Consider the following 27769-nt stretch of genomic DNA (forward strand, 5'->3'; position numbering starts at 1 on the left):
TTGTGCCTTCTTATGGCAGGGAGTCCATGCCGCCAAAGTGCTGCTGCCACTAAAGTGCCGTCAAACCTGTTCTATGCCACCAGTACAGGGAGATTTAAAAAGTGGCCGCATATGACAGTTGGCCACACAAGACAGGTTGTGAAAACCTAGCCAAATCACAACTCAATTAAGTTTCAGGAAATCTACACTTGTACATAGTAAACCTATAAATAATTGTTACAGCACTAATCTGGTCTGCTACATTTCATAGAAATATAACAATTGTAGTGAAATAATACCTCAATAATACAATTTCAAGTTTTATGGGGTAGACCTATGGACCTGACGCATTCAACAGGCACTTACAGAAAGAGTTTCAGGTCAGGGCACGCATGACAGGAGAACTTTCTGCCAATCACTGTCAAACTCTAAAAAGCCATATGCCAGTTTGGCCTACGTAGGTATAAATAAACTATTTTAACAAATTTTTGGACTGTAAATGGGAGACTGCTGAGATGTTTGAAAATCCAGTCAATCATATTTGCCATTACCGGTGAAACAACAACAACAACAACAACAAAATGTACGAGTGAAGGTAGATCAATTTCTCTATGCGTTCGATACAGGCAATTTTTTCAGAAAGCAAAATGAAAACACAACACCATACCCCTGCAAAGATAATGGTCAAGCAAGCCAGATAATTTGTCAAAGAAACCATTCATGGCAGGAACTACAGAGGTCAGATTACATCCGAGTTTGCCCACTATTTATGGCATTCATAGCTGCAGCAGTGGATTACCTCCATGCTGAAGTCTGAGCTATGAATGCCATAAAGCAGTGGATTTCCAGAGTGTCTGGACTACAGCCAGCTGGGCCTCATTAAGGAGCAAAAGACTTCGCTGCCATTCACCAATAATGACCACACTTCACTTGTCATCACAAAGTGGCAATTCGTAACTTTTAATCACTACAAAAACTTCCGAAGTCTGTGGTCGCCACTTTGAAATTTTTGAATGTCCAATGCAGCAGTCATCATTACTGTTGAAAGTCTTGGCCGCTCAGGACAGGCTGATATAGAATTTGGTGGCAAAATATATTGGCCGCTGGACGCGTTGGACAGGTGCCCGCATGTTACAGGCCGTTTAACATGGACAATTTTTTGGTCGCGACAGGGAGTGGCCGTTCACGGCAGATCGACGCTGAGGATAAGAACATACAATACCACACATTATTCCATTTTTTTTTTTTATTTTATCAAAACTGTTATTTACCCCATGAGTCTTGCACACCCATGTTGCTAATGATGTCAACACTGGTGGATACAGGAGACGATAAAAAAAGCAGAATTATTTATCATCAATTTCAGGGTTGAAATTTAAGTCTTGAAAGAGAGTGGCACAATATTTTCACTCTAGTTCTGAAAAAAACTTAGAATTGGTAGCAGGGCTACCAAAGAGCTCGCCTGTATGAGACACATGAATGCAAAACTTCAGCTCAATGCATAACGAACTGAAATCGTGAATTTATGGTACTTAATGTGATCATAGAGTATCAGCGATGGAGCCCCCCCACTTCCCACTTTCCTTGCGTCATTGTGCTTTATATGCATGTAAAACCTCAGGTCAATACATACAATATTTTTTAAGACACCAACCCCAACATATCGTTTAACAACGATTCTAATACACAATAGACAAGTCAGGAATTCAATAATTTATGATATTTACAATGCACACACCTAATCAATGATGGAATATCCCCAGGGTGCTATTGTGGTTTCCATGTGAGCAAACCCTGAGCTCAATAATAATACATGCGGCAATTTTTGAGACACCACCCCTAACATTCTGTTTAACGCTGATTCTAAAGCATAACACACCAAGTCAGGAATTCAGTCATTTACACGGTGTGTAAGCCAGAGAGGCGTGCAGCCGTGATTTCCATGGCCAAGATGCCAAAAGCATGGCCTACGTGTAATTTTGGCAACACAGTTAGACTAAAGCCGTGTTGCATGCTGGCTTCCTCTCCGGCCATAAGTGGTAAGGTCTGCCAGCAACCTGCGGATGGTCGTGCCTTTTCCCCGGGCTCTGTCCAGTTTTCTCCCACCATAATGCAGGCCGCCGTTTTATAAGGGAAATACTCCTGAGTACGTTGTAAAACACCAATAAAATAAATAAAACTGTGTTGCTCCCCTCACCTACAGTGTCCAAAGACAGTCCGCCATCACTGTCCCCATTTGAGCGTAAGAATCCTTTCAACACTTCGCTAATCACCTAAACATCTGTGTTCAGCAAACATCATGGTCAGTCTGGCAGAATCGGGTAACTCTGGTTGCCTCATGAAATCCATGTGTTGAGCTACATAACACAGGTAAAGCACAGAACCTTGTCTGCAAAGCATGTGCAATGCGATGTTGTCGTATTTAAGATTTAAGGATTCTTTGCTATCAAAAAAACTAGTATACAACGCAAAATATAACTATATAAAGCTGGCACATATAAGTATCGGTTTATATAGGGAGCAGGCAGCAGTTTCACATCAATTACTGAATCTACTCCACGAATTTACTATTTGTGAATTAAACTAGTTCAGTAAATCATGGGCATATCTCTGTGAATCAAATAAATCATGGTGAGAAATTGACACTCATTCACTTAGCTCTTGTATTTTGTAGTAACAGGCTCAAAACAAAATTTTTTTTTATTTTAAACCTATGTAATCACAAAATCCCCAGGAGTTCCCCCCTTGGTGGTCGCATCAACAGTTAGGTTTTTCCCAACCTGAGACACCCCACTTTCCCCTTGTTTTGTCAGGGATCATGATTTGATGAGCTGTCTATGACAATCACCCACCCAAAATTGGCAAGGAATCATTGATGGATAGAAAATGTATCCTTTTACTGATAATTTGTTACAATACGAAAGCCATGGCAGTGGAGCTTGAAAAGGGCAGGTGCATTTCCTAAATTCATACAGGGAAGTTCATATACAATTACATGGCTGATGTTTAACCCTTAAAGAGCCATCCCTGTGCACACACGTCAGGTTAAAATTGCTAGTATGTGACATGGTACATCACGTAAAGATATGTTAAGCTTCTTGGGCAATTCAAAGACCCTGTAGTGCAATTCAGTGCAAAAAACAAAATGTTTGGTCATTTCTGTACACATTTCTGGTGTGACTTCACATCACCCCATTTGACGCTACCATGACTTCACAAAATTCATCAACAGAAGAATCTTGGCTGAAATGGCTCTTTAAACTTCAAGCAACACAACATGATCTTCGCTCCCCTCTTCCTTAAGTAGAAGTGCTTTACAGGCAATGTAAATTGGGTCACAGTTAGTTAATTTTAGTCAAATACACTCAAAATACACACTTCCTCTTACACTCGGAATAGAAAAGCAGGCCATGTAACCTGGATGGAGGATTTTTTGTGCTTCTTTGAGGGTTCCTTTGATAATAAAAAACATATTCTTCTAACGAAAGAGGAATTGTCTTGGCATTCATATACATGTGAAACAAATGTTTATTGGTAAGTTCAATGAAACTCATTGTTTAAAAATGTAATGTTTGCATTTTACCTGCAACCAATTATCCACCTATATACTGAACCTAACGAGTTAATAGACTTCTGACTGAGCCTACATGAAACAACAGTCCTTTGTACGGAAGGGATGGGGGGGGGGGGGGGGCGTACAGGGGGAGGGGCATATACATGGGGTGGGGTGGGGGATGGGGGTGGGGTGGGGTGGGTCTACAAGCACTCCCTGATATTTCATTTTCATTCTGTCTGCAAAATCCTGGCTAACACTTAAATTTCTACACACTGAATCAACAATTGGATATCTCCTTCATGCTATTGTGCTCTACATGTGTGCAAACCCTGAGATCAATACCTGCAGTACTTTCTGGGACATCACCACTAACATTTTAAGATTGCTTTCTCTATTACTGGACGCCGACACATGCAGAATTATGTCTGTACATTATACAGGCAAGCTAAGAAAAAGGGTGAAAACTGAATCTTTATTTCAAAAGGCGAATGTAAATTGCAGCTGTCACTGTTCATGTTGCCAGAAAATACACTCAGAACGCTGAGCAATGGAAGTTGACAACTGAGCCAGGCAAGTGATCTGAAGTTTGAAAAAACTTCACTCTGCACCCTATACTTACTGGCAAATTCTAAACATGGATGTCAAAGCACTTATTGTTTCACATGTGCCTATACAGGCTTTACTCTTGCACATGTGTCAGTAAAGAATAAATTGTTCTATAAATAACTTGGAACTGATTAAGCAACATTCGCATATCCGGGTTTACGCCACTACATCTCTTTTCAGTCTACACCAAAAAGCATGTGCCGCCGTTTTGAAGTGGATTTAACAGCCAAAGTGTCATGCGAAATAGACCTACCAAGTTTTTTAAATCAATGATTTAACATTGAGGCAGGCAAATACCAGAAATTGTTGAAAACAGATCTCAACATTTAATTTAATTGAGCTAAAGTGATCCTTGCAGATGACAATGAAACTATAATAGTTTTCTGGAGGATTTCAAAGCTAAAACTCAGATACATTTTCATACCCAGGCATTACTAGAAGTGATTCGTGTGACACTTAAAAAAGGCAGTCAACATCGAGGCATACCATAGAACTTCTAACACTCAATGTGACCACAAGACAGCGAGTTAATTAGTTTCTTCTGTGAGGGGAGTAAATTAAACTGATAGTATTCGAGACTCCACCAGAAAATGCCAAAGAAATGAAAAGAGGTGGTGATTGCCAAATGCCATGAGCGGGTAAGAGATGAGAGCCACGACCAACCACGGGTTGTTGAAAGACCTTCCACGTACTACCGGAGAGAAAACCAGTCACTTTATTTGGCGGCCAGCATTAGTATATGTTGGAGAAGTACTAATTTGTTCAAGGTATGATTATCACTGCAATCTGATAATATCTGCCATACACAGATATACGACTGCGAGGCCCACTAAAAACGTTGTTATGTCGTCATACAGGCGCGTGTAACTAACCTGTTACGACTAACGTCTTTTGTATTACCGAAATGGCACAAAATGTGACAATACACACCAATCGCATGCTCAGACATGTAGAAAGAACAACTATTAACTCTTCAGAACATCTTGAGAATATACGTACGCTTGTTTTTCTGTTTTTTGTCTTCTTAATATCTATCCCAAATTGGTCCAGGTTGTTATCCTCCATCAAATGACTCTATGTCTTCCTCATTCAACCCCATTTTCACCTAATGCAAAATATTTTTACGGTCAGGTAGCGCGAACCTATGGCGTTCTGTCATTGGTTAGATTAGCGCGCGCCATTTTCAACTTCGAGTTTTCAGTGGTCAAAAGTATCTGACGTTCCTGTCTCAGCAGAGAAGGACAACGGAAACACTTTTATGAGGCTTACAATACAGGCTATGATGGGATGATGTCATTGAGTAACGTGTGCAAAGTATCAGTCAGCTTTCATTTTCAATCCATGGCATTTTTGTGATCAAGTGTTTCTTTAATTTTTAGGCCACCTGATAATATGTACATTTCAAAAACAGATACTTCATTATACATGAACGCCCAAGCTAAACAACTGTTCTAGGGCTAAAATAAACATTGGTTAGTTTAGTTATTAGAGTGATGTCCCCTGCTGAACGTCTCATGTCTTTGAAGGTACAGAAGTTGACACATGGCGGGATAGTAAGTGAGGTGGGCAATGTGTGTGAATTTTTAACAGAAGTGTAGCTAAGAAATGTCATTAACTTTTCATGATTTCTCTTAAAACTATTTACTCTCTGCATAGAATTCGACCAGGATTATGTCTGTATGGCTGCTGTAACGCTGAATGGTCACTTTTGCATACAGCAGTAATTCGGACACTGCAATGTGTAACTTGAATTTGACTTTGTCAAGTTTGACATTACATACATGTTCTGTAAGACGAATTGGAGGCTAGAGCCCACGTGATCATCCTAGTAACAGACGGCGTGGGTGAAGAAAACGGTCCTTCCAACGTTATGGCCAAAGAAAATGCCTAGTTTTGAATCACTATCAGCGATCTTGTATCCGTTTGGATTGGTTTAATTTTCAGCTTTCCAGATAGTCTGTGTATTTCTGCAAAGCTTTTGTGATGTTTTTTGTACAACTACGCATTACTGGTTGCCATGGAAATGGCAAAAAGTTACCTTTTTTCCCAATGGTTTAACATTGGGCGGCCATTGTGTTTTAGGCCCAGAAGGGCGGTCACATCCAACTTCCGACCCGTCTTACAGAATGCACACTGGAGTGATAGGCGAGCTCATTTCTCTAAAAACAGTTAATGTTGTCTTTTGGAAAATCTTTAGCATTCTACCTTGTAATCTAATAGTTTGCATTCGGAGTAGATTTGAATTGAAAACAATGTTTGTGGGCCAAGCCACATGTTATTGTAGCTCTGGATGAATGTCACTTCGCTTTTCTACAATTGGACTGGCACTTGCATATTCTAGCCCACTCCCATGGATGATAAAATTTTGGAAATCAGTTGATTACTTACCTCCCCAGCCTGCCCAGTTACTCCTTCACAACGTTCAGGGTCATAGGCCTCCAGACAGACAAATCCTGAGCTGTCGATCATCCCAAAGGTAAACGTCCATCCATATTTCAGCAAGTTCAAATTCTTCACTTGCTTGAACTTTAGCAAGTTGGCTGCCCATCACATAGGCCATCCAGGTTTCTGGAAGACAAGTGCCCACCATTTGCAATCGTGAGGCCCTGGAACCAGGATAACAACAGACAGAAGACCGCCATTTTGGGAACTTGGAATCAGTGGACAAGTTGAGCTTGCTGAAATATGGAGGGATATTTACCTTTAGAATGACGGACACTACAGGATTTTAACAGTCTTTTGGTCAAGGACCCTAAGCATTGTTAAGGTGTAGCTGGACAGGCCAGGGAAGTTTGTAATTGACTGATTTCTGAAACTTTATGATGGTTCCTTAGGGGTGAATGGCAATGACCCATGAATTTGCAAGCGCCAGTCCAAATAGAAGAAAGTGAAGTGATAGTTGTCCAGGGCTAAACCAAGCAAGTTAAGAGAGAAGATAACCAAGATACATCACAGCCCGAGTCGACGTTTCAGGAGTCTCACAAGTTTACACATGTTGGACGAGAAGGGGTGAGGGGTTCTTGGAAACGGTATTTTCTAGACTGAATACATCTTAGTTAGGTCTGTTTGCTCAACCGCACTGTTAGCTGCTACTGTAAAACCATGTCTTTTAGCCATAGTTGGCGAGAGGCCCCACCTTATCTTGCCCAACAAAGCCTGCATGAACTTCTGAGACTACTGTGATGCAGATTTGGCTTATTGGCTTACCTAGATATATTTATAGACTTGACTGCTTTGGTGGCTTAATGATTAGAGCGATGGACTTTAAATGGAGAAGCGCAGAGTTAAACCTGATTGGGGTCATACCAAAGACAATAAAAGTGGTACTTGTTTGCTGCCTTGAGAGGAAACAGGACCGCTTGTCTTGGTGTTAGTTTAATGTGACAGGTTGGGGTGTCATGTCTGTTGTCTTAAACGTGATGCTGCATCATTGGGTCAGCTCTTTGACAGCATGGGCTCATCCTGTCACAAAGAGATGCCTTGTGTTCACACACTTAATTGTCCTCATTGTGATATGACAGAAAAATTTTATTTAGTACTTACTACATAAAACCCCAAGCACACATGCATGTGTATTACAGTAATTGGCCAATGGCTGGGACATTGATGACCTGTCTGAAAGCCATTGCCACAAAGATTGTCGGTATACCATAGGACAGATCTCGGATTCACTAGCTTCCATGTCATTGTCAAATCTTGGGCCATGCTGAACCTGTTCTATTTTGAAATGTAATTCATGGCATCTCCAGACAGGATATTTATTCTTCCAAAAAACAAGCTCTTTTAAGGGCAAGAAGCTGGGCCTGCCTAAAGCCTAAAATGACATTCAAGACAGAAACATGATGTCATGTATAGAGACTGGAATTGAAAGGGTTGGTAACAGATGCTTACATGAAACTACTGCAGGGACATATATCAAGGCAGTCAGATTCAAGAAGAGCATATTTCAAGCCGATCCCTCTGAAAACTGGTCCTTACATGTTCACATGTTTTTTCCCTGAAGTTGTGCTATCAGGCATGTCGACAAATGATGCAAAATTACGTGAATAATTTAGCCATTTTAGCAAGTTTGAGGCAAAAGGATTAGCCCAAAGCCCTTTCGTCTAGGCCCAGTGAACTAAATACTGTAGCTTCATTTTGTTGAAAACATAATTCTTCACAGGTGCTATGCCTCCAAGTGTGTTCTTTGTCAATTGACTGAATTTCAGTTACTTGATGAATAAGAGGTCTGTGTGGCTCAGTTGGTTAGTGCACTAGTGCAGTGTAATGACCCAGGAGCCTCTCACAAATGCAGTCGCTGTAAGTTTAAGTCCAACTCATGCTGGCTCCCTCTACGCCTGTATGTGGGAAGGTCTTACAGCAACCTGCGGATGGTTGTGGGTTTCCTCTGGCCTCTGCCTGGTTTCCTCCCACCATAATACTGGTTGTCGTCTTGGAAATGACTGTTGTAACAGCTTCTGATATTTACCAGACTTACATGTAACTTTCAATCATGGAGCTGAAGTGTACTGTTGGACCTAACCTTTACCAAGTTGACTTTAAAATTCACTGAGGATTTCAGAAAACAGAATGACCCAGGAACCCCTCACAAATGTGACTGCTCATGGTGGTTTGCTCTCAAATCATACATGGGAAGGTCTACCACCAAATAGTAAAAGGGTGTGAGTTTCCCAGTCCTGCGGATTCCTCCCACCATAATGCTGGCCGCTGTCATATAAGTGAAATATTCTTGAGTATGGCATAAAACTCCAATCAAATTAATAAGTAAATTAAACTGCTCTGTTTGGTTAAAAGAATAGCACATTCAATTTGTGCATTGACTGAAGAATATTCAAGATGTCTTTATCATTGTTGTGTGTGTTAATCCAATCTCGACTCTGACACGTCCATGAAATCCCAACACGTATTTACTTTTCTTATGTCATAATCATTTTGAGATGTCGTGGTGCGTCCCATTAATAATGACCCACTCATTGGTATTGATATCTCTTTGATCATTGGGATGAATAAATAAATAAATAAATTAAAATCTGCTGTTAGGTGATTAGAATAGAATGTCAATTTTGCATTCATTAATGAGAATTTATGATGTTTTTGTTCATTCTTGCCAGTGTAAATCCAGTCGTTGTATGTAATGTTCATGGAATATTAAAAAAAAAATTGTGATGCCATGATGTGTCAATTAATAATTATCAAATCCTTCATATTCATATCCATTTGATTTTCTGTCATTGGGATGTTTCAGGTAAGCTCTGATGTAAGTCAGTATGGCTGATAAAACTGTCCCGGGTGTGATACGAAAACTTGATGAGGTTGTGGTTAATAGGATTGCAGCAGGGGAGGTAATCCAGCGTCCTGCAAATGCTTTGAAGGAGATGATAGAAAACAGGTACTGCTCTATATAGTTTTGTCTGTCGAGTATTGATCACTATTAAACCATTGAGCTTCTTGGTTCCTCAATGGGTTGTTTAGTGGATATCGTTGATTTACCATTCCTCAGCCAATAATGGGCAAGGGGTATTGTTGTAACGGGCAGCGTGGATCTGTCCATCTGTCTTCCTGTTTGTCCATAGGGGTCATTTAAGTTAAATTTTATAAAAAGCTTGTAAACATGCTATCTCCAGAAAAGTTTACCCCAAGGTCACCAAACTTACACAACACTTACACTTTGTTTTGAGGAAGAACCCTATTGATTTTCAGCGACCTTGACCTTTTTCTTCAATGTCATAGGGATGAGTTAAGTTTAATTTTATATAAGAGGCTGCAACGGCAGTCTGAAATAAACAAAATAGTTTTTATCCAAAAAAAAAGGTGTTCTCCTGCTTCATGTTTCACAACTTTCTAAATACCACTAGAAGAAGATCGAAGACATTACAAACCAACATTAAGAGAGTAGGTTTAAATTTGGAATGCAGGCCATGGAGTGACTGGAGTTCTCGAAATCACACGTTGGTGATCCTGTGATTGACTGGAGGAACACATTAGTGGTCCTCCAGTCACACCGTCATGTGTTCCTCCAGTCACACCGTCATGTGTTCCTCCAGTCACACCGTCATGTGTTCCTCCAGTCACACCGTCATGTGTTCCTCCAGTCACACCGTCATGTGTTCCTCCAGTCACACCGTCATGTGGTCCTCCAGTCACACCGTCATGTGTTCCTCCAGTCACACCGTCATGTGTTCCTCCAGTCACACCGTCATGTGTTCCTCCAGTCACACCGTCATGTGTTCCTCCAGTCACACCATCATGTGTTCCTCCAGTCACACCGTCATGTGGTCCTCCAGTCACACCGTCATGTGGTCCTCCAGTCACACGGAGAGAAGAAGCACCGCTACATCAGGATCACTGCTCACACACGGTCACACAGCTGGTTGTCATGCCGATACGACAAGCCTTTGATGTCTTGATATTTAATTTGCCGTGAAACTTTTAGGATTGATTCAGTCTTTTTCTCAGTGTTTATTCATTCAAAAGAGACTTGTCTGCTAATTCTGTGATTTAAAAAAAAAGGAATCAAGGAAAAGAAAAAAAAATTTGCCGACATTTGACAGTAAATGTTCAGTACAACTTGAATAAACGTACATTGCAAAAGTATTAGAACAAAAAACAGATGTTACTGAAAATTAAAGTGTATGTCACGATCTTCTTGGCTGAAAAATATTTTTGTTGTTTCAATATGTAATAGGCCCTATAACTAAGTTTTGTGGAGTTGATTAGATAATGATATAACTTTTCACGATTAGCTTGGCTTACATTCTTTGACTTCAGTTTTAATGTTTATGTTGAACAGTATTATGGAGATTGACGACTGGTACATGTTTGTTTTGATACCTAGGCTTAAATAAATATAATTCGTTTTAAATTCCTTCTAAGTGACTCGCAGTGTGTTGAAGTTCAGACTATATTGAAGTTCATCAAGACGGTAGTATTGCAGAAATAATTATAGCCAGATACAGGCCTCTAAATAAAAATCTGGATAGGCCTGGATAGGTCTCTAAATTAGGGAAATATAACCGTGGTTGCGAGCTCATGTACATAAATTCTCACGGTAGGTGTGAAAAATTATCTTCTTGTGTAGCAATAATCCATCCCCCATTGTTTTAATCTCTAATCCAGATCACGAGGATTAGCGACACCGCAGGAAACAAAGGAGGAAACGACCCATGATGATACCTGTTTGACGTGCTTGAATAATTTTGGCCATATTATATCTTGGAATATTTTAAGATTTGTTTTTTAGTATTCCTTAAATACGCGAAAATTAGTTTGGAGAAAATCTGCAAAAATAAATTCCAGCGAATAAAATGTACTTTACAGTATCATCCAAGTTAGTATATATTTAAAGACTAATTTTCTCTCCCTGCTGTTTAAATTTAGCTGTCCCGCCGGGCTTTCTTATAACAACTCTTGTTCGCCCAGGGTTTCACTACTACCTGCTCTATATGATTAAATAAAAACGTGTTTATATATGTCTTTATGTGGTTTCCTATCATTTTTAGCCATGCAAATCACCTGAACACACTCATTTCTGTATTATACAGCCCTCTCTGCTTTGAAGCTTATTTAACACACAGATGACTGAATGCTGTGCTTTCTGTCAGCATGTAAAAAGCTGATCATTGACAGGCCTTTTCATACTGTGTGCCGGTCGCGAACTTATTAAAGCTCCAGGTTTAAGCTGTGAAAATAACCGTCTACATTCTGTAGAGCTGTTAAATGGTGATTATTATACAGAAAAACAGTTTGTTAACTTTTACGATAAGTTCTTCACTGGCAAGCTATTTTACTATTTTCACCCTTGTTTTTTTTTTTTTTTTTGAACTTATTTCTCGTTAAGTAAGGCCACTGTCACGTCACAGTGCAGGTTTTCAATGAATATTTTCACAGCATCACAGAATTGATCCTACATGCAGGATCACAGGAATGATCCTACATGCAGGATCACAGGAATGATCCTACATGCAGGAATGCAGGAACTTTTACACGATCCTCTGGTGCCACTGCGATCTTGACCAGAGAGACTTTAGAACTCGCCAGCGATCTTAATCCTGCGATCAGGTGTTCCGAATTTTAACCTGCTGCCTAAGTTGAATCTATTATATTGCACTTGTGCTCAAGGCTGAGGGGTTTTAAGTGCATTGGGAGGTCTTTTTTTTTATTTATGTATTTGATTGGTGTTTTACGCAGCTCTCAACAATATTTCATGTGTGATGGGGGCCAGCAGTATTGTGTAAGGAAACATGGCAGAGCTGCAGGGAAAAGGGGAGGTTTCTGGCAGATTTCTGAGTGGAGAAAAAGCCGTCAAGAGCTGTATTTGAACTCACACCAGTTGCATTGGTGAGAGTCTCCTGAGCCAATGTGCTGTGGTAGCACCCTAAACCAGTTGGCCACATAGGCCCATGTATGTCGTTCAAAATTCCAAAATCTCCAAGCCTACCTTCCGTTATTGTGTTATAATAAGGCAAGTTGATCCTGTTCATTTGGGCCAGCAAGAAGGCTCTTAGGATTTATTATGTGGTTGAAATTTCCTGCAAAGAAAGAATGTTTGTGGTAAACAATGCTTCCACATGTTCTGGACTGGTGTTAAATTTATCCCTAACAGGTGAAAACAAAAGTTTGCTGTCACTAGTGAACTGTTTGTTAAAATTTCTGATATTTTATCAGAATTAGGTATTAAACTAGACATTTATAACCACTGTTTTGATTGTGTATTTGGTTAAAAGCAGTATGATGTTTTCCCCTCTGATACACAGGTCTGTACGGTTAGAGACATTTTTCTACAGGTTTGAGAAAAAAAAAAATTACATGTGGCAGGTAAAAAGCATATGTCAATCCCTTTAAGAATTTTATTTATTTATTTATTTGATTGGTGTTTTATGCCGTACTCCAGCATCCAGCATTATGGTGGGAGGAAACCGGGCCAAGCCCGGGGAAACTCACAACCATCCGTAGGTTGCTGCCTGACCCCTATATGAATGGATAAGCAGTTGTACTAATGTATCATTGAATCAGTCACTTGTAACTTGATGAATAACGATGTATTTGTGGCATGTTTCGTTGCACAGTTTGGATGCTAAAAGCACCAGTATTCAAGTGACGGTGAAACAGGGTGGTTTGAAACTGTTACAGATTCAGGATACAGGCACAGGAATACGAGTAAGTCCACTTACTGTAAATATTCTACCTTTTTCTGTGGAACTTATGCATACAGTTATTACAAAAAAAGCCTCTACTGAAATGTCTGTTTGCTGAAAATAATTGTGTGGTTATGCAAGATTTAAATATTTTTATTCAAAATCAACAATGGAAAAAACTCTAATTTATAAACTCTAAGAAAGAGGATGGTTTTCATGATTTATTGTTTATTTTTCTGTTAAAGCATTATATTTTTTCTCACATTTTGTCAGAACCACCAACATCAGTTCAAATATCCATTCACAGTTTTTCCAAATTTTGTACTGCATTACTTTAATGTCATCAAACTGCTGAAATCTTTTGCCAGAAAGAAGACATGGAGATTGTGTGCGAGAGATTTACAACCAGCAAGTTAAAGCAATTTGAAGATCTTAACTCCATAGCAACCTACGGTTTCCGTGGGGAGGCATTGGCTAGTATAAGTCACGTGGCCCACGTTACCATAACAACCAAAACTGCGGATTCAAAATGCGCTTTCAGGTATGATGTTTGCTGTTGTAAACCTGCGTAATTTCGCAGTTAGACTTGTCCATAGTGAACATTGCCTTCCTGAAGACTTCACAGGCATTTAAAGGAAATGTAAAATTGTGCTGAAACCCTTAATTATTGTACACTCACAGGTTTCTGATTTTGGTCCAGATACCTCCAGGGTAAAGTTCCCTGAAAGTACACCCTCAGGTTATGCGGCTTTATTTTTGAAACCTGCCATTAACCCTTTTCAGGTGTCCCATGCCACCTTCATGATACCTCAGTAATCTTCAGAACAAAAAGTGCCATGTATGTGTGTGAGTGACATCAAGGGAGGTAATCTGATGTATTTCTTGGGATTTGTTGCCCTTGGCAAAGCTGTGCGTTTGAGTCAGGGGAGTCGTCCCTCGGGGAATTAGTATAATATAATTAATATAAATCATTCCTCATTTGTTTATTGTATGTGTAAATGATACATCAGCCAATTTATGTTTTCTCACAGGGGAAAGTATGTGGATAGCAAGTTGAAGGAACCTTTAAAACCGTGTGCGGGCAACCAGGGCACTCAGATCTCTGTAAGTACTTCTGTTGTGTGTTGTGTGGTGTTTTATCACATACCGGTATTTGCCAGGACCACTACGGTGGTTGATTGATTAGTGTCAGGAGACACAGGATCAAACCATAGTTGGATCATACCAAAGACTTTGAAAATGATACTTGCTTTGCTTCGCACTCAGCACTGAGAGGTTAGAGCAAGGAAACCTAACTGATTGGCCCAGTGTCAGTAAAACTTGATTAGGTGGGGTATCATGCATGGCGTCTTTGGCATGATACTTCAGTGACGACAGCACTTTCGCAGAGTGGACTCTCTCTCTCTGCCGCAAGAAGACAGAGTATATATGCTCACACCTAATGACTCAATGTCGTCATACGACGGAAAAGTTGTCAAGTATGACATTAAAACCCAAGAATGCATACTTACATGTATATATTTGCCCGGGATGCAAACAAAACTGGATCTGTAGCATGGAATGTGTGTTGTGGTGGATTATCAGTATCTAACTTGTACATACTTGGGTGAAGTTCCTTTACAGAGCTCTCCAATTCACACACGGTTGAGCTTGTTGTCCATGTTGCCTATTGCTGTGTGTGTGTCAGTAACTTTCACTTATTTCATGTTTTGATCTAAGGATTTCTGATTGTGGACAACTGGGCATTTACCATTTTATTTGCGCCAACAAGCCTTACTTGCTCCCCTACAGCCGTGAAAACGTTATGAGCTAATACAGCTTTCTGCTTGAAAGACCCAAAACCAGGTTGTGTTGACGTTCACGATTTATGTATGCTGTGCGCATTGCTCTGCTGTCGTATATCCTGTAATTTCTTGTTATTATTAGCCGTTCTTCTGGGAATAACTTCCAAAGTTGTTGATTTTCCTGGGCCTTCCCATGTGACCTTTCACGCCAGCGTTTCACGCCACTGCCTTATACAAGCATAGATTTAGCAAAAATTTGAAATCAGGCTCTCTCAATTCTAAGTTTTCCTTGCTCTAACCTCTTAGTTCCCTTTGGCAAATGCACGTACCAGGGGCCGGTTTCATGAAGCTCACTTTGCTAGGTTTACCCTTAACTACTGTGAGATATGAAGTGCACTTATCTAAGAGTAACTTAACACTAAGTATCCTTCATGAAACCAGCCCCAGTGCTAATGTGAAAGTGGGTATGTAATAACCTATATTAACAGCTTATTAGAAATGTCATTGTAGTGTTAAAGTGTTAAATTATTTTGTAAAAATGTAAAGCGGAGGTGTATGTTGGTAGTATGGCTGTTAAAAATGTTTTATTACGTTAGGTGTGTATTGGAACTGAGAGGGACATTGAAGAAGACATATGTACTGTGATCTCTTCCTTCCATTAGTGAGAAGGTCTGCCAGCAACCTGCGGATGGTAATGGGTTACCCCGGGCTCTATCCAGTTTCCTCCCACCATAATGCTGGCCGCCATCATATAAGTGAAATATTCTTGAGTAATCAACTAAATAATTATGTATACTGTAACGTCTTATAAACTCTGATGAAAAATTTCATCAAAGCAAATTCTGAGTCAGGTGGTAATGCTGTACAATATCAGACTGGTACAATGTACTATCAGTTGTATGTTATGTTAATTAAACGTCGCAAACTTAAGTGCAGTATAACTTTATATTTATTGTTTGAATAACACTTTAATAAATACATTAAAATTAAAAAAAAAACATAATTATGAATGTAGGGCTATATGGTGTGAGAATTGATATGTTTGGAATTACGACATGTATATTTGAAATGTGTGTGTTCAAGGTTGAAGATTTATTTTACAACATTCCAACAAGACGAAAGGCCTTGAAAAGCCCTGCAGAAGAGCACGCCAAAATTGCTGAGGTAGTGAGTAGGTGAGTGTTAGAACTGTACACTAGATCAAAACAAAGGCCATCATTAAAAACCTGTTCTGGGTAACAAGCTATTCTTTTTAAAGTTGAGTTGGTCGGTTGGCAAATTTTTTTTTCCTCGGGTAAAATGGCATGGAGTTTCTTTTCCTTATGGAGTTGGTTATTTCACCAAGTCTTGAGTTGGCGCGATGACAGAAAAGGAAAAGATTAGCGCTCCCTCACTAAAATTTCCACACATTAAATGCTATTTGTTGTATGAGTAGAGCTTACATTGGTAAGGCGTGCAAACAAGCTTGGTGAAAATGGATTTTTTTTCGAGAGCAATCCTGTAATGCTGAGCCTAATTTTGGTAAGTTGTAGCCATCACTTCCCCCCCCCCCCCCCCACCTCCCTTCTCAAAACACCAAGATTTCTTAGATTCCCCGAAAATTAAGTTTGAGTCAGCCCGATTTTAGCCCAATGAACAACTTTTTTAATTATCGCCTAATGGGGAACCACTACTACCTAAAGTAACTCATTCCTATGTACTTGTGGTGGTGGTCTATGGGCAAACTGGTAATGCACAGCTCATGTATTACAATAGAACAGTAGTCATTTGATCATTTGCATTTCTCTGTCCATTACATGAAGTTGGATTATGCTGTGTATTACATGAAGTTGCATTTGTCTGTCTTTCATGTGAAGTTGCATTTGTCTGTCTATTACATAAAGAGGCATTTGTCTGTCTATTACATGAAGAGGCATTTGTCTGTCTATTACATGAAGTTGCATTTGTCTGTCTATTACATGAAGTTGAATTTGTCTGTTTATTATGTGAAGTTGCATTTGTCTGTCTATTACATGAAGTTGCATTTCTCTAATGTCTAAAGTGAGAGATATTTTCTGCGAAGCCCTGATGTTGGCAAACCAACCAAAACAAAATTAAGGTGGAGAAATTACTTTCAGAGTTCCTCAGAGATTGAAAATAGGGTCTAATACTCACAAAAAGGCAAGTGGATACTTCACTCAGGGATACTCTAGTTCCCTCCACTCACTTAATCAACTGAAATCCACCCTATAAGTGAAATATTTGTGGCAGTTTACACCAGTGAAATATTACATTGTTACAATGAGTTTTGTTGAAGCTTCTGAGGAACAAGAGTCCGGTAAGGAAGTCATATATGTGTACTGTATAACTTTTCAACCTCTAAAGCACTTTGGTCAATGGAAGTTTTGCGTGCAATAATTATGAAAATAAAACTAAAAAGAGTTATTTGTGTCACCGAAGATGCAAGCTTTATTACACTGTACAAATTATTTCTGTACATCCCATAGTTCATCCAGAATATTTCGAAGTATTGGTTGCACAGGTGGTTGAAAAGGTTGAAGAATTAAGGTACATATAGCTGAGAAATTGTGGCAGTATAATTCTGTACTTGATACATGTATATTGTATAGATGATACGTGTATATTCTGTAGATGATACGTGTATATTCTATACATGATACGTGTATATTCTATACATGATACGTGTATATTCTGTATATGATACGTGTATATTCTGTAGATGATAAATATATATTCCATAGATTTATATTCCATAGATGATGCGTGTATATTCTATAGATGATACATATAAATTCTATAGATGATACATGTATGTTCCATAGATGATACATGTATGTTCCATAGATGATACATGTATACTCATGAGAGTAAAACAGGTAAAAAAAATAAGTTTGTTGTTTATGGTGTGTCAAAATCACTTCTGGTATGTTAGGGGGGTCTTCATGGCCGAGTGGACAGCTTGCTAATGCAGAATCATAACTTAGGAGCCTCTCACCAACCCTTACATCATGAGTTCGTCCAGCTCCTGTTGGATTCCCCTGATGGACGTAGGAGTACTTTGGCTGTGCCCAAGTTCCCTCCCACCGTAATGTTAATCACCTTCCTAAGCGGAATATTCTTGAGTACAGTGTAAAACACCAATCAGATCAACTAAAAAAAGTCAAATATTGGGTATTTGTGAATTGATGTAAAACATTGTTTATTCAGCAACAAGTAATTTTTGCTTTTGATCAGATTATATGTACATCTACACATGTGTGATGATGAGTAAAAATTTCTATTTATTACTTGAAGATATGCTATCCACAACTCCAGGGTTGGATTCACTCTGAAAAAGGTAAGATGTAACTCAAGTACAGCTGTAGGGAAGGGATTCATGCAAGTCCTTTCTTTAGTTTACCACCATTTCTAGTAGACATTGTAGATATTAAGATTTATTGGAAAAGTGAAAATATAAGAAATATAAGAGTTAATGCAGTTGCATGTAGCATTTCATAGCAGCAGATACAGCAAGCACTCAGCAAACGCTATGCCTTGCGCCCGTTTCTTTAGACTGTGGTGGCTCATGGCGCCATATACTTGACCAATCACAGATCACAAAGTACCTTGTAGCTGTTTGATTGAGCACCATGCTATGAAAAAAAGTCTGATATCCTGTGATATTCATGAGACAGTTGATATGATGGACTGTTACGAAAAGTCTGCTGATATTCTGTGCTATTTTTGAGGCATTTGGTATGATAGACTGTTATGAAAAGTCTGCTGATATCCTGTGCTAGTTATGAGACAGTTGATATGATGGACTATTATGAAAAGTGCTGATATCCTGTGCTGTTTATGAGACAGTTGATATGATGGACTGTTATGAAAAGTCTGCTGATATCCTGTGCTATTTATGAGACAGTTGATATGATAGACTGTTATGAAAAGCCTGCTGATATCCTGTGCTATTTATGAGACAGTTGATATGACGGACTGTTACGAAAAGTCTGCTGATATCCGGTGCTTTTTATGAGGAAGTTGAAATGATTGACTGTTTTGAAAAGTCTGCTGATATCCTGTGATATTTATGAGACAGTTGATATGATGGACTGTTACAAAACGTCTGCTGATATCCTGTGCTATTTATGAGACAGTTGATATGATGGACTGTTACAAAACGTCTGCTGATATCTGGTGCTACTTATGAGGAAGTTGAAATGATTGACTGTTTTGAAAAAAGTCTGGCTATTGCAATAGGTGCCTGATGCATTTAAAATTTGCTGTTTCTCTTTTTTTCTTTTTTTTCTCATTTGCAGCAAGGAGAAGGTGTTGCTGATGTACGAACGCCACCAAATTCCTCAACTGTTGACAACATCCGTACTATTTATGGGGCATCAGTGGCAAGGTGAGTGGAAAACTCTTATTTTCTAACAATTACAGATGGTATCAAACCACCTGAAGGCCAACCTCACATTACCCTGCAATGAAGCATCTGTCATGGTTGTTTTTATGAGTCAGGCCAGGTTGCAGAGAGTTGAAAATCACCCATCATGCCCCTCACATAAATCTGACCAATCACCATCAACAAGATTTGTTTTTATTATGACATCCATTTCAAGGCATTCTCTTTCCCTGTTTAGGTGTGGTTGTTTTATTGTACTAGGTTTTTGCTGATCATTGATTCAGTGTAAATCAGGTATCTAGATCGTTGTAAGCAAAGTCAAAATGATGTCCCGTGTACCAGTGGAATGTTGTCAGCTGTCCTGTCGTGAGTTCAGTGGGAAAAGACTATATGTCACTTCCCATACTCCTAACAGCCCATATGCGTCATTCTCTACCTTTCGCTTTACATCACTGCCACCACTAGACTGCTTTGACCTTTGGAACATGTGAGACCCACATGGGCTTGTTTAGACTTAGCCTCAGCACTGGTGTCCTCGCGTGGAAGTGTTTAATCAGCATTGACTGATAAAATTTTTTCAGGTGTTTGTTAGAATCATGCTGTGTATACTTCTGATAGAGAGACTGAATGTGCATGAAGTATTGTTAGAAACAAAGCTTGAGACAGTTTTTGAGGTTTATTACATCACTTCCTGCCTTCTTACCGTGACCCCCCTCGGTGACCTTGGTGTTGTTTTAGATTTACAAAAGTTACAAGCGGTCACAGTGATGTAAAGCAGATGTTGGGAGCAATGCATGCACTGCAAGGGTTTGATTGGATAAATTGTTTTAGATAGATGTCTTGATTTGCATCAGCCAGCATCTTAGCATTGTCATTTTATTTTAGATCTTTTGTGAAATCACAAAAAAAAGTACTGTTTAGAGATTTTGAGCGTTCTGCTTTAAATTGAAATATGCTTTAGCCGGATGATGTCTTAGGCTTTGAGATCTTTATGTTATGCTTGTAGTTAAAATCTGTCCATTACACTTGTAATTAGGCTGTATTACACTTTCTCTTAATTGACATCAGCACATTACACCTGCAGTAAAGCTGCACATATGACACATTTTGATAATTGGGAAATAACTAAATAATAAAAAACCTGGAAATGTTATATGTGAATGTAACCGCATATAGTATGGCTATATCTTGACTCGTACGTACTGAAAAGGATGGAGGTGCCATGATAAAGAAACTTTGAACCTTTAAGAAAACAAAACGTTCTCGTAAAGTACCACTGACACAACTGACTACGTGTTTCATTAGTTGAAAGTAGGATGAAAGATTTAACCCCCTTACTTCATACTCAAGTCTCAGTCCATAAATAGGCTTCGTTGAAGTCTGGAGACCTTGGTATCAAACCCAGGTCGGGTCATGTGAAAGATGTTAAAAATAGTACGTGGTGCTGCCTCACTGGTGCTTAGCTCTGAAAGGTTAGAGCAAAGAAACAAGACTGGTTGATCCATTGTCAGTGTAATGTGACTGGGTGGGTGCGTCATGTCTTGTGTCTTTGTCAGTGTATTTCAGTTTTGACTGTGGATTCACACTACATCAAGCAAACTTAGTATACAAGCAGAATGACTCCTCCTCATCATATGACTGAAAAATTGTTGAAGTACGGGGTAAAACTACAAACATACATACATATATACGTTCACACATTCATTCAATCACACATTAATTCAGTCATTCAATCCATAAATTAAAGTTCTTTCATGTTTCAGTCTCCCCATACAACTCTAGATATGACTAGACGTATAGCCTTAAGCCCACCACAAAGATAGTCACTTGTTTAGAGAGTGATGAATATTCATGAGCTGAAGTAAACTCCTGATAAGAAGCCCATTGACATTAAATTCTAACCAATATACAGATATATATATTTATGTGTTCTGCTAGTTTTGATTTTCATCAGATGTTGTTCTGTTGGTGTGATATTTGATATTGATCCCAAAACCATTTAAGGGGCACCTACAAAAAAGATGACTGAATACCTGTATACACAGTTTGTATGTATTGGTGGGGTGATGTATTTGTATGGTGACCGAGGGAAAGATATTAACAGGATAAAGGATGGGACATGTTTAGGCTGACAGAGTTGCCTCCCCTAGTCTGCGTATCCAACCTCCGTAAACAAGCTGTTGTGCAAGGTGGCTTTGGACAGCTAGTGAAGAATTTACCAGGGCATAATTTGGGGTTCTTAGTCTGGCCCTCAAGTATATCCTCGTGGAATATTTTCCCATTTTATCTTATAAAAATATTTTTCATAGTATCACAAGATAGATCTTGAATATTTTTCCATTTTATCTTACATAAATATTTTTAAGAGTATCATGACAGATCTTGATTATTTTTCAATTTATTTTCTATGACTATTTTGAAAAGTATCATAGGAAAGACCTCACATTTCTGTCACCTGTTCAATTAAATATGAAAACAGTGTAACACCAAGTTATGTTTTGAAGTCAGAATATTTGATCTTATTGCCCCATTATTGGAGATTTTTTCATCTCAATTTTATTATGAGATATCAGGTCCAGCTCTTTTGGGCTTTCTATTTTGTCGTACGTGGAAAGTTGTGGATTTTCACTGATGTGTTTGTTTTCCTTGTAACCTTATGCTGCCTGCCTAAGTATAAGTGAGATGTTCTGGAGTATAACATAAAACACCAACATATAAAAGAAAAAAAATATAAATTTTGTCACTTAAATATACAAAGTAAGTTTCAAGCACGAATGCTAGCTCTCTTTGCCGGCGAAAGTTATTCCCTTCATCGCGCACATCTTGTGCTGCAACTAGTCAGTTACAGTAGTTAATTTGTGACCACAGAGGTTTGGTCTGTCATACTATGCTCTGTCTTCCATAGTTGTGCTCTGTCTTCCCTTGTTATGCTCTTGTCTTCCCTTGTTATGCCCTCTCTTCTCTATTTATGCTCTGTCTCCCCATTTATGCTCTGTCTCCCCTATTTATGCTCTGTCTCCCCTAGTTATGCTTTATCTCCCCCTTGTTATGCTTTATCTCCCCCATTTATGTTCTGTCTCCACTTGTTATGACCCCTCTCCATAATTTATGCTCTGTCTTCCCTATTTATGCTCTGTCTCCACTTGTTATGCCCTCTCCCCACTATTTATGCTCTGTCTTCCCTAGTTAAGCTCTGTCTTCCTTAGTTATGCTCTGTCTCCCCTAGTTATGCTCTGTCTCCCCTAGTTATGCCCTGTCTCCACTATTTATGCTGTCTCCCCTAGTTATGCTCTGTCTCCCCTAGTTATGCTTTGTCTCCCCTAGCTATGCTCTGTCTTCCCTTGTTATGCCCTCTTTCCCCTAGTTTTGCTCTGTCTCCCCTAGTTATGCTCTGTCTCCCCTAGTTATGCTCTATCTCCCCTAGTTATGCTTTGTCTCCCCTATTTATGTTCTGTCTTCCCTAGTTATGCTCTGTCTCCCCTTGTTATGCCTTATTTTCCCTTGTTATGCCCTCTTCCCCCTAGTTATGCCCTGTCTCCACTATTTATGCTGTCTCCCCTAGTTATGCTCTGTCTCCCCTTGTTATGCCTTATTTTCCCTTGTTATGCCCTCTTCCCCCTAGTTATGCCCTGTCTCCACTATTTATGCTGTCTCCTCTAGTTATGCTCTGTCTCCCCTTGTTATGCCTTATTTTCCCTTGTTATGCCCTCTTCCCCCTAGTTATGCCCTGTCTCCACTATTTATGCTGTCTCCCCTAGTTATGCTCTGTCTCCCCTAGTTATGCTTTGTCTCCCCTAGATATGCTCTGTCTTCCCTTGTTATGCCCTCTTTCCCCTAGTTTTGCTCTGTCTCCCCTAGTTATGCTCTGTCTCCCCTAGTTATGCTCTATCTCCCCTAGTTATGCTTTGTCTCCCCTATTTATGTTCTGTCTTCCCTAGTTATGCTCTGTCTCCCCTTGTTATGCCTTATCTTCCCTTGTTATGCCCTCTTCCCCCTAGTTATGCTCTGTCTCCCCTAGTTATGCTCTGACTTCCCAAGTTATGCTCTGTCTCCCCTAGTTATGCTCTGTCTCCCCTTGTTATGCTCTGTCTCCCCTAGTGTAGCAGTGCCATATCCATGAATGCTTCAATGTTGAATGACATAAGCGTATTCTTTACTGTGACCCTGGTTGAATCTGTTAAAACAGATATTCCCTGTATGTGTCTGGTGTTTGTTACTGTGATGGGAAGCAGCGTAGAGCGAAAAAGAAACCAATCAGCAAATATGTACTCAAAGTTGCGATGGAAATACTCCTTGTGCATCTGGCTATGACATTTAAGTTTTTTCCAAAAGTATTTAATTAATATTATTATATTAGAGAGAAACAGGTTGATGCTGAGTTTTTTATTCAATCGACAGACCGAGTACCAATTATCCGAATGGCTTTTATAATCCCCTGGCATACAGTGAGAAAGTTGGGTGTTTTTTTTACTGTGGGTACTCCAGTCTCCTCCACCCATTAAGCAATCAAATAAATAAAGAAATATTAGTGAAAAACTCTTGAATGTAGCGTTCAACACCTGATCAATCAGTGAGTCAGTCCATCAATCCAACTGCTGACATGCACAGGATGCACAGGTCTAGTCCAGGCTTTAGCAACACAGAAAGCATTCATTTGCGCTCGTCGCCATGTTTGCAATCATGTGATTGCTGAGTACCACTAGTCTTCCACAAATACACCATAAAATCTCTCAGTTAAACTTGTCTATTAATATATGCTATTTCTTTTGAATGGACGTAAACTGATCACCATGGTATAAATGAAGAATTAGTATTCCAACTTGATCACCCTAATTCTTCAGCCTTTTCATCCGCCTCTGCAACTTAAGTTTTGAAATTTTGCAGGAAAATTCCTTAATACCTGAAGTTGTGCACTACGGAACCCGATGTTTTATGAGGTGTAAAGAAATAATCTGCACAGGTTTATACATCTTGCATCTTAAGTGTCATAAACAAATCATTTTACTGCCATTGTCATAAATGTATTTCATAAATTCCACTGAAAAAAGTGCTTAAGAGGTTGAAAATCTATTTATTTGATTTGATTTGTGGTTTACGCCATACTAAAGAATATTTCACTTATACGATGGTGACCAACATTATGGTGGGAGGAAACCGGGCAGAGCCCGAAGGAAACTCACAAGCATCTGCAGGTTGCTGGCAGAACTTCCCTCCTAAGGCTGGAGACTTAAGAGGTTGAAAAAGGTTGAAAATTTACAGTAAGTATTGCATAAAACTACACTGAAGTGAACCATAAATCAGATGTAGCAAGCACAGCAACATATGCTTCAGGTACCATTATTTAATCAAGTCCCTTATTTGTCGATTCTTATTGTTACAATATCAAGAATTGAGTATCACATAAACATTTAGGCACGTGTAGAGAGATATGTGGACATGGCAAATGATTCATTTGTACCAAGATATAATATTACCAGTCTCTTTAATATGAAACAGAATAATTAATTTGAACAAACTGTGATATACTGATAAAATGAACAAGCTCGGGGTTAAACAGAACATTACCTGTCTGAATAAACCAGGATAACAGAATAATGTGAATAAACCGTGATATATTGCTGCATGTACAAGCTCTTTTTAAACAGAATATTATCTGTATTAATAAACCATGATAACAGAATAATGTGAATAAACCATGATATATTACTGGATGTACAAGTTTTTTTTTTTTTTTAACAGAACATTACCAGTATGAATAAACCGTGATCACAGAATAATGTGAATAAACCGTGACATATTGCTGCATGTACAGGCTCTTTTTAAACAGAGCATTATCTGTATTAATAAACCATGATAACAGAATAGTATGAATAAACCATGATATATTACTGGATGTACAATTTTTTTTGTAACAGAACATTACCAGTATGAATAAACCGTGATCACAGAATAATGTGAATAAACCGTGACATATTGCTGCATGTACAGGCTCTTTTTAAACAGGACATGATAACAGAATAGTATGAATAAACCGTGATAAATTACTGGATGTACAATTTTTTTTTTAACAGAACATTACTGCTATGAATAAACCGTGATCACAGAATAATGTGAATAAAACCTGATATATTGCTGGATGGACAAGCTATTTTTAAACTTCTCTAAAATATTACATGTGTGAATAAACTGTGATAAGGGAATAATGTGAATAAACCAGGATATATTTCAGGATGAACAAGATGTTGTTAAAACTTACCATTGACGTGAAAAAGCAATTCACATGTATTATTTACAGATTCCCTGTAAACAGAACAATATGAGTGAATCATGATCTGTACTATTCACAACTTCTTATTTAACAGAATTTGACTGGATTTGACATAGAATTTCGTCTGTCACTATGAAGTTAGAGTTTTGGTCCTTATTGTTTTTTCTTACATATGTGCAGAAAACTTGTACATAATTGTATGTCCAACGGTGAGGTGGCATATATTTTTTCATCCTGTGAGGTGTTGACAGTGTGAAGCAGGACCTTGAGGCGTTATGATGTCTATAATTTTATAATGGATCATTTTCTGCTGTAAGGTCGTTTTGTCTTTTTTACATGTAGAATAAACGTAAGTACAAAAGAATTAAACTTGTATGTGGATATAATAATAGAGTTAATGTCAAAATGCCTTACTTATTTTTCCTGAATTTTTTTTCTCTAGTGTTGAGGTTTGTCTGGAATTTAGAATGATACCTTACTATGAAAATGTAAGTTTTAGCACAAAAATTAATATTTTATGTAATAACTGTAATATGGTAATTAATGTTCATAAACAATGATATATTATGTACACGCTCGTTTGTAATCAGAATAATTTATATGAGTAAAAACTATGATATTTTATGCACAAGCTCTTATTAAAGAGAATAATATCTTTGAGTAACTGGAATATATTGTATATATAGACTCTTCTTGAGCAGAATGTCCACAGTTTACATATGCAGTACCATTTAGCATTACAATCACAGCCAACATCTCTCACCACCTAAAAAAATTGGAAAGTCTGTATATCATACATCATGTGGTGAATATGTGGTCACATCTGAGATGTAAAAATAGAAAAGCTGCAGGGTTGATTTCACAGAGCCATTTCTGGCTTAAGTCAAAATTTGAAAATTATTTTTATTTTTTGGCATCAAGATCTGACCATTTAGACCACCTCATAAATGTCGTCTTAAGACAAATGTATCAAAATTTCAACTTTCTGCACCAAAAACTTAGCACGGTGAAGACATTTTGTATTTTGGCTTCAGCCAGAAATTTCTTTCTTGAGCCGACCCCAGGTACATTGTATCAGTAAAACGAAGCAGATTGTCCTAGTTTCATGATGACCTCCCAAGACTCACCTGTGTGAAAGATTAATCAACATCCTGCAGGTTTTGGCAGACCAATTTTTGTCTCGTGCATCGATGCAATCAATAATGGCAAAGTATAGGTCTGTTGTTACGAATGTTTTGGTTTACCGAGGACAAATATTTACACATCACATTAGGGTACAGTGAATCAGCGTTATTGAGGTGAAAATGGCTGTTTGGAACTCGGTCAAATGTGCAACAACAACAACAATAAAAAAATAGCAGACAGTAGAGCTTTCTTAATAATGAATTATTTATAACAATGTGGGATATAAGCGCTAGCAAAATGACATGCGTTTAGGAAGAACTAAGCAACTGCGTTATACGATAGTTCAGTTTGTTATAATAAAATACTTCAGATTGCCCTTAATTATGGTACATCTTTGTATCTCTTTTTCCCTGGATTATTTGTGATCATGACTGTTCAGTCTGAAATAAAGAATTATTATTGTATTGTTATTAATTATTTAAGATAGTTCATTAAACAATATGCATGGTGAGATATTTACTGCATGGCATTTGTCCATGAGCATTAGTTCATTCCACATTATGCATGGTGAGATATTTACTGCTACTGGCATTTGTCCATGAGCATTGGTTCATTCTTTCATCTTTGGTCACCCTGTGCACTGTGGGCCAATACAAATGCAAAACTCAAGAACACTAATAGTTAATTTACACAACCATCTTTTTTCAAGGATATAAGAAATCTTGGGAAAGGTTGATGGCAGAAACTAGTTCATGTGTTTAAATTCTTCTCAAAAAATTTCATATTAGAAAGAGCAGTTCATAAATTCATAAAAGCATTGTCTTGGTATTAATGATATATCATTGTGCCTCTGAAACATGGTGGGACATTTTTTAGTGATTGGTAATTTAATGTCTACAGATGTTGTGTTAAGAACCCCGTCTTTAAACATTG

At 38.5% G+C, this 27769-nt stretch overlaps 1 protein-coding gene across 1 annotated transcript in view; it reads left to right on the top strand.

The window, feature by feature from the left end:
* The first annotated feature begins 5684 nt into the window (after positions 1–5684).
* Positions 5685–27769, top strand: part of LOC135478140 (DNA mismatch repair protein Mlh1-like) — a 66500-nt gene continuing 44415 nt past the window's right edge. The window contains exons 1-9 of the mRNA XM_064758412.1: positions 5685–5703; positions 6976–7150; positions 9387–9530; positions 13207–13297; positions 13644–13816; positions 14307–14379; positions 16143–16234; positions 18354–18396; positions 19358–19446. Of these exons, the coding sequence (XP_064614482.1) occupies positions 9409–9530; positions 13207–13297; positions 13644–13816; positions 14307–14379; positions 16143–16234; positions 18354–18396; positions 19358–19446 (683 nt within the window). The 5' untranslated portion in view covers positions 5685–5703; positions 6976–7150; positions 9387–9408. The remainder of the gene's footprint in view (positions 5704–6975; positions 7151–9386; positions 9531–13206; positions 13298–13643; positions 13817–14306; positions 14380–16142; positions 16235–18353; positions 18397–19357; positions 19447–27769) is intronic.

The sequence above is a fragment of the Liolophura sinensis genome, chromosome 11 (genome assembly GCF_032854445.1).
Source record: "Liolophura sinensis isolate JHLJ2023 chromosome 11, CUHK_Ljap_v2, whole genome shotgun sequence".
Classification (NCBI taxonomy): Eukaryota; Metazoa; Mollusca; class Polyplacophora; order Chitonida; family Chitonidae; genus Liolophura; species Liolophura sinensis.